The following is an 8,358-nucleotide window of genomic DNA, read 5'->3' on the forward strand; positions in this document are numbered from 1 at the left end:
CACCACTCAAAATGTGCAGCTCCATGAGATATGCATGCATGCCAAATATCGAGTTTATGTCTTCAATATTGCAAAATTTGACCTTTGACCTTGAAGGATGACCTTGACCTTTTACCACTCAAAATGTGCAGCTGCATGAGATACGCATGCATGCCAAATATGGAGTTGCTATCTTCAATATTGCAAAATTTGACCTTGACCTTGAAGGATCTTGACCTTTCACCACTCAAAATGTGCAGATCCATATGCATGAATGTCCAATATCAAGTTGATATCTTCAATATTGCAAAATTTGACTTTTGACCTTGAAGGATGACCTTGACCTTTCACCACTCAAAATGTGCAGATTCATGAGATACACATGCATGCCAAATATCAAATTACTATCTTTAATATTGCAAAATTTAACCTTTGACCTTTGACCTTGAAGGATGACCTTGACCTTAACATTTCACCACTCACAATGTGCAGCTCCATGAGATACACATGCATGCCAAATATCAAGTTGCTATCTTCAAAATTAAAAAAGTTATGGCAAATGTTAAAGTTTTCGGACAGACGGACAGACACTTTATATTTGACATTTGACCTTGAAGGATGATTTTCACCTTCACCTTTCACAACTGAAAATGTGCAGCTCCATGAGATGCACATGTATGCCAAATATCAAGTTGCTATGTTCAATATTGAAAAAGTTATGGCCATTAAAGTTTTCCGACAGACGGACAGACTGACACACTTACTGACTGACTGACTGACTAAGACAGTTCAACTGCTATAGGCCACCCTACCGGGGGCATAAAAAGCAATGGCGATATTTTTCTCAGCCACATAATTGTTAATAGTTTGATATCACAAAATGAAAGTGAAAGTAGAACTGTCAAAAATGACAACCTGTCAACGTGTTGTTTTTGCTGGCACGAGAGGGCGATTACACTCAATGTGTTCACATTTTTACCATAGGCTTTGTCAATGACCTTTATAGTATGGATAGCTTTGATATTATTTATTGATATCATGTAACTGCATGATTGTGTATGTTTACAATACACAAAGAATAAATAATGATATAAATATACTGATTGAGCTTATAATAATCTGAGAACTATAGCCAGGTCAATTAAGGACTTATAATACAATTTTTTGTCCTGATTTCATGAAAAAATGACCATGCATGCCCTAAATTTGAAATCAAGGCCCTGGTCTGACACATTGGTAACATTACTGTTAAACTGTTACCAGGGTTCTGAAATTAGTTTGTATTGAACTATGTAAGAAAATATAGATCAGGCACTGATTTTTCTTGTTTTAAAACAGTCATAGATCAGTTGTGGCCTCTGGGTAATGACCAATTTTTACTTACTTGTCACACCCTTAAAACTTTCCACACTTCTATAATAGCAAATCTGGATTTAGGTGATCTTCAATGGTACATTTAAACTTTAGCTCTGTTACAAGAGTGCTGGTAAAGTAAAGTCACATATTGAAATCTAGGCCATGTCAAAATCAAAGTGTCAAAGACAAATGAAATATGCGTTCATTATTGTCCAGGGCCGGTATTCATAAAGCACCTAAGGTTTAAGGAAGAAATTTCCTTAGTTATCAAACTATTTTCCTAAGGTAAGGATTTCCTTAACTTTCGTATTCATAAAGAACCTTAGGTTAATACTTAGGTAAGATTTCAACTTAAAAACTAAGGCAAATTTATCCGATTTCGTCTGTGCGACGATTCGTACTATTTTAGTAACCGCTTCACCGAATCTATAATTAGGTCGCAAAATGGCAGACAATTGTTTAGCGGAATACGTTGTAATCAAATTGAACGGGTTTTACTAGTGTTAATGGTGGGTAATTGATACAAAAAGGATATATATGTGAGGTTTACGGATTCGGTATGTATCGAAACAGTTGCCACATTATTTCTGTATCGATAACATACTTTTCTCGTCGACCTTGTTTTCAACAACAATAAGCATGTACACAATTGGAAAAACCCGGAAGTAAACGCAGACGATAATCATGGCTGAGATGGCAAAGCAGAGATCGCCTAATTTTTCTATGCAAGAAAACTCTCTCCTTTCTCAGCTTATGGGCGAGGAATATAAAGACACGGGCCTTTCGCGTCACAAGTACAATATCCATAGGTTTACCAGCAGTGAGTAATTTATAAATACTATATTTTATATAAATACATTTTTTATAACTAAACTATTTAAACATGTTAATGATTTGTTTTAATCATAATTCTCCTTTGTTCATATATACATATTGGGAAACAAATATTTAGGTATATTCTTAAATATATTTGAAAATGTTTTAGAATTAAATTAAAATGGTAATTATTGTTTCATTGCCTTATTCTGTTAAAAAGAATTTGCTAAATATTAAAAAAAAAAGTTCAACTATAAAATGAATACATGTTCCAACACGAATACGTATTACATCCATGCAAGTTGTATTTTCAAATGTGGATGTCAATTACAAGGTGAAATACTATTTGTTACTTCATTACTGAAAATGGTGTCATGTTAACATAACAAGAGAACCGCATAACGGATGCCAACGTTCGGCTGCAGGTGCAGTTTTGAATAAATGAAAGATTGTCAGAATTTTTTTTTAAGAGGTCACAGTGACATGTGACCTTTGACCTAGTGACCCAAATATGGATGTGGCGTGTAGAAATCATCAAGGTTCAGCTACATATGAAGTTTCAATGTTGTAGATGGAAGCACTTTCATTTTAGAACCAATGTTCAAATGTTTAACAAAATTTTAAGGTTTTAGCACGACGCGGACGACACGATACAGCAAGCTGGTTATGACAATACATTGGATTTTCTCCGAAAACAGCCGAGCTAAAAATACATGAGCACATTTATGTACTCTCAAAAAGTCATGTGGCATTTTACTTGGCTATAGCATTTTATTATTGTTTATGCAGAGATTTCCAGGGTAACCAAGAATGAGATGTGGGCTGAAATTGCAGAAATGTTCTCTGCAAATACCACTGGTCCACATCGCACAGCAGACCAGCTTGAAAAAAAATGGGAAAACAATGTCTCCAAGCACAGGGGGATATATAATGATCACCAGCGCCTGCTAAGTTTGACTGGTGAAACTTAATTTTTTTTCCCCAATATGTTTGTAGTAACACCATTAATATTATTTATTCTTTAATAAAAACTTATATTTATACTATACACCCCACATGACATTTTAAAATGCTTTCAATAATTAAAAATTGCAATAAATTACCTGTATATGATGTCAATGTGAAAATGGAAGATCAGAATGTAAATGCAAGTCCAAAAATGGGGTCAAAAGCCAGCGTTTACAGGGGTAGCCCGAATCCCCCAGCCAGTATTGGTGTCTTTCTTGCTCAACGTTGTCCTCCATGAACTGGTACACTCCACTGTTACGAAGGATTCGGGCATCATGAACCGAACCTGGCCATCTTGGAACAATATCTCTAATATGGTAGCTAGCATCAAAAATGATCTGTCAAAAGAAACAGTAATGTGTATAAATGTACACAAAGTCAATTGTCATTGAAAAATAATTTTCGAATTAAATATGTATATCAGTTATTACTATTGGCAGGGCGTTAATAAATAATGGACAAATTGAAGTTTGAGGAGTTAAACCTTTCAATAAATTATTTTTATATGACCCAAACACCTATAAATTATATTTTTTAGTTGAGAATTTAAACTACACCAGCGATGAATGATTTTTCTAACAAATTAAAATATGTTTGTATTTTTTTAAGCTCAACATTCACAAAAAATACATATCAATATTGAAGTCCAAGTGATATGCAAGTATGTTACTGTAGTTCATGTATGCACGTCTATGTAAATATTTTTTTATAAGCAACTACATACAATGACGCTCTTTTGGTCATTGTCGGCTTGGGTACTTCTCACATGTACCCGGGTACTCTTAAGTAAACTAACATAGTACCCCGGTATTGTAAATATACTAAAATGTACCCGGGAATTTTAACCCTAAATAGGTGGTTGTCGACTATTTTTTTAATTAATTGTGTTGTCATTTATGTCAACTTTCTGTTTAATGGCCTCTATATTATCGGAACTAATACTCAAAAGGCATGTTGATGCAGTTTTTTTAAATAGAATTTTGCTTAAGATGAACAATTGAATATCGTTTAACTGTAATCGATAGCACGTTTTACTACATCTGTTTTAGGCGGAAATACAACTCGGGTACAGTATAATATTGACTGGGTACGTTTAAGTATATTTACTGAACCCGAGGTACATGTACGTATACTTAAGTGAGTACCCGAGGTACATGAAAGTTAATACTTACCCATCCAACAATGACCAATCAAGCTACAATGACAAATAGATGTGATATATATAATAAGTGGTCCTCATGTAATGCAGCCAATGTGTGGACTGACTAAAGTAGAAAACACGCACAATGTAATGTATTATATTATACTATAATATACACTGTTTATATGAAAGCAGTCTTTCTAGGAGCATGGCATATACAGTTTACCTGTGTGTTAATGGAGTGGTACCCCATTCTATTGACATATTGGGGTTCATCAACTGTTGGTGCCTGTATCTGGATGTGTTCCATCTACAACCCCAATAACGTTGGGAAAGCCAGCAACATTAAAAAAGTCCGTTTTCTGTTGTCTGACATCCCATAAAGTTGTGGGCAGACAAATATATTGCCTCACAATTTCAGGCAGTGTCAGGGCATCGATTACTGCAGTAATCGACCGAGAGACTGTTGGTTGACTTACGGCATGGATGTCACCGTCATTAAGTTGTATGCTTGATGAGGCAAAATAGCGCAGTGTTAATAATATTTTTTCAATGCTGTTGAGACTGTGGTTTCTTTGAGTTGTGGGAGATATAATATGCTCAAGCTGCTGGTTTAAAAATAAAATTCCATCTCTGTCAAATCTGTATCTTTCAATTAATTCAGTGTTATTTAATTTATCTAAAACATCTACAAGTTCACGGAAGTTTCTTCTTGGCATTCTGCATGTAAAACTAAACATAGATTACTATAGATAAACAGTACCTGTTTGATGAAACTAATATAATAATAAAGGCTGGCCAGTTGACACTAATCATCAAGGTTGACACAAGTAAGATTCATGCTCCCAGAACCATGGGTCAATATATCGGACAGATGGGATTTCCACTGGATAATGATTTTTATTAATCCAGTTCCAACGCTGCCCAAACACAAAATTAAAAATTATCTCATTCTTCGACGTCAACTTCTAGTTCGATTTTAAATGGTGAACAGTCCGGATGTACGAAAAGCAAACCGAATCTTTTGATGACTTATTTCACAAACAAAAGAATGGTTCACGTTATCATACACCCAGACATCGTTTGAACCAAACAAACACAGACATTTGATCAAATAAGTTGGCGTATATTTTGATCCGCCATATTTGTTATGAAGTTCCGGTATGCGTAAATACCGATTGTGAGTGATATAACAGTAGTCTTAAACACCGAACAACAAAAGTAAAAAATACATACCTTTTTATGAAAATTAAACGCAGAAATTGTTGTAAAATGAAAATATCGTCTGTTTTGTCGCCATATTTAAGGATTTAGTCGAGAAGTTAAGGCAGCTATGTACGAACCTTAACTTTTAAGGGAAAAATAACAGTCCTAAGGATTTTCCTAAGGTTAAGATTTTTATGAATACAAACTTAGGGAATTTCGCAAAGTTAAGGGAAAAAACGCATAAAACTAAGGAAAATATTTGTAACCTTAGGTAATTTTCACCTTAGGTACTTTATGAATACCGGCCCAGTTGTTTACTACTGCTGTGAGTTTTTATATAATATAACTGATGAACATCATGTGAAAGAAAATTCACATTATCATTGTATATCAGGTTTAGCAGCCTTTTAGATAACAAAGATGGCTAGTTTTCAATGTCGCTTCTGGGGATCAAACCTGTAGGGCTTTTAGGAACATTCTGAAATTTTTCGATCCCTCGAGAGCAACCAAACCAAAAATTAAGTCAAATAATTGCCAACTCAGTTTTTTTGAGTCGGTTCATTAGAGATAATGGTCATTGTCTGCTCTGGTACTACTTACATGTACCCCGGGTACTCTTTAGTATATTTTCATGTACCCCAGGTACGGAAAATATACGTAATTGTACTCGGTCCATATTAGACTGTACCCGAGTTGTATTCGCGCCCAAAATCCGATGTCGTAAAACGCGCAACCGATTATCTTAAACAAACTTCTCTTAAAAAAACACTGCATCACCATGCTTTTTGAGTATGTGTTCCGATAATATAGAGGCCATTCTACAGAAAATTGACATAAATGTGTATATATAATTAATACAAAAAAAAAAGTCGACAACGACTGATTTAGGGTTAAATTTCCCGGGTATATTTTAGTACATTTACCGTACCCGGGATACATGTAAGTATACTTAAGAGTACCCAGTGTACATGTATGTAGTACCCAAGCCGACAATGAACAATCGAGCGATAATAGAAGGTGCAACATCTCTCACGCCCCCTAGCATCGCCTTTAGCAGTATTCAATTCTCGACAGGAAAGTGCTGGAGTCATTGATCCCGAAGGACAAGAAAAAAAAATGATTAATGTTCGAAATAAATAATTTTATTAATGACAATTCTATTATTTGAGCCAGGTCACAGGAAAAGCGCAGTCCAAACAGTATCCAATTAAATTATTTGTTATTGTCAGAAAACCGCTTTTAAGCAAACAGCTTTCAAGCGACTGCAGGGCGGCTGATCTAGATCCAAACTGGCCACAATCGCCTTAATGTCTCTTTTACTGTGACACAGTTCATTTAACTTTAAAATGATAAAAAGTACTAACATAGAAGAAAGAGTACAAACCAGTAAAGAGTTTGAAATCAATGTTAAATTTCAGGACAGCTTGGTGATCTGCAAATCCCCGATGAAATGTTGATATCGGGTATCATAGTCATTCAATAAGTCACAAAATGCTCGAATACAATTAATAAAGCAAAATGTGACTTAAATTGATAACTAAAAATACCAGTATGCCAGTTTTGCCATGTCAAGCTGTTACGATCCAGAAAGTCCTTCATTCTCATCGAGTATATATCCTTCGAATTCCATCTATTGTTGTCATAAGCGGAGATATAGTGAATAAATAATTCATATATCCTAAATGAAAGCTTCTAAATAGCGAAACAAGCCAATTTATGCTGTAAGAAAGTTTTGACACGAGACTCTCATGGAGGAGGCCATTGTTGAATGGTGAAACACGAACGACAACTCTGCTAGGCGAATGTAGAATTACCAAAATCCCCGCTACAAGTCAATATTTTTCAACAGAAGTGGGATATTGTTGTTAAGTTTTTGACTGCACCGCTGCTTTATAATATATAAAAAAAAGCCCCAGATGAATTTTTGACACTCGACGGTCTTTACAGTGGGGATTTTGGTACCTGATCGTGCTTGTGCAAAATTAATATGCACTATGAATTCATACTGGGAGTCCCAATAATAATGTTTATATTTTAGTTTTTCACGATCAAACTTGGATAAAAACAATGTTGCATCAGTGATTTCAGTTTATTTTGCAATATTATATATTAATCCGCAGAATTTTTGAGAAATAATCAATATTAAGGGGGATTTCTGTGGATATCTGGGGATTTTGGGGGATTTCGGTAATAACAGGGATTTCGGTATTTCTACGACCCGAGAATTATCTCAATCGGACTGGCTCGGTCTTTTACATAGGTCGCCATTGTGAAGATTTTTTCAATGGTATCATACCTTAGACGATGCTGAAACAGCATCGTCAAAAATGCAAAGAATACAGAAAAGGATGTCAATGCGTGCCCTTACACATATGCCTTAGTACATAATATCGTACATTGTGAATTTAAATATTTAAACGAATTGAAAGGTGTACAATTAAGGGCTAAGGTTGCTGCCTCACTTTAAAATAAATTCAGGCTTTAATTTAATAACGTTTTCCAACAAACATTCATGTCGGTTCTTAAACATATGTTTTAATAATTTACAAGCATGTTGGATTAAAGTATTGAGTCTATAAGATTTGGGATCATTTTTATCCTTGCCAGATTTGTACAGGTCGGGCCGTTAATTGTATGTCGGCATTGGGCAGATTATAGACGTCCGGTCCAGCTCTGCCGTGTGTTATTGTCTAAATATCCTCATGGACGTTGTGGGGTTAAATCCGATGACGTAATTAATTACAGTAAAGCTAACTTTTGTCCCATTATTACTTTAATGCTGGAAAAAGAATGCTTTTCGTTAAGATAACTTCATTAAATGACTACTGACCATGCACAATATCATACAGAGA

General features: G+C 34.9%; 1 protein-coding gene across 1 annotated transcript; it reads left to right on the forward strand.

Annotated features, from left to right (window-relative positions):
- Positions 1–1,738: 1,738 nt before the first annotated feature.
- LOC127868915 (uncharacterized) lies at positions 1,739–3,146 on the forward strand. Its single transcript, XM_052411080.1, has 2 exons — positions 1,739–2,155; positions 2,941–3,146. Exons 1-2 carry the CDS (start codon positions 2,020–2,022, stop codon positions 3,120–3,122), a joined length of 318 nt encoding a protein of 105 aa, XP_052267040.1. The 5' UTR covers positions 1,739–2,019; the 3' UTR covers positions 3,123–3,146.
- The last annotated feature ends 5,212 nt before the right edge of the window (positions 3,147–8,358 follow it).

This window comes from Dreissena polymorpha, chromosome 2 (genome assembly GCF_020536995.1).
Source record: "Dreissena polymorpha isolate Duluth1 chromosome 2, UMN_Dpol_1.0, whole genome shotgun sequence".
Taxonomy (NCBI): domain Eukaryota; kingdom Metazoa; phylum Mollusca; class Bivalvia; order Myida; family Dreissenidae; genus Dreissena; species Dreissena polymorpha.

Bases quoted from the DNA above. Each gene is read 5' to 3' on its own strand.
- LOC127868915 (XM_052411080.1), top strand. From the start codon at position 2,020: ATGGCTGAGATGGCAAAGCAGAGATCGCCTAATTTTTCTATGCAAGAA. The intron at 2,156-2,940 runs GTGAGTAATTTA...TTGTTTATGCAG, and splicing joins TATCCATAGGTTTACCAGCA to AGATTTCCAGGGTAACCAAG.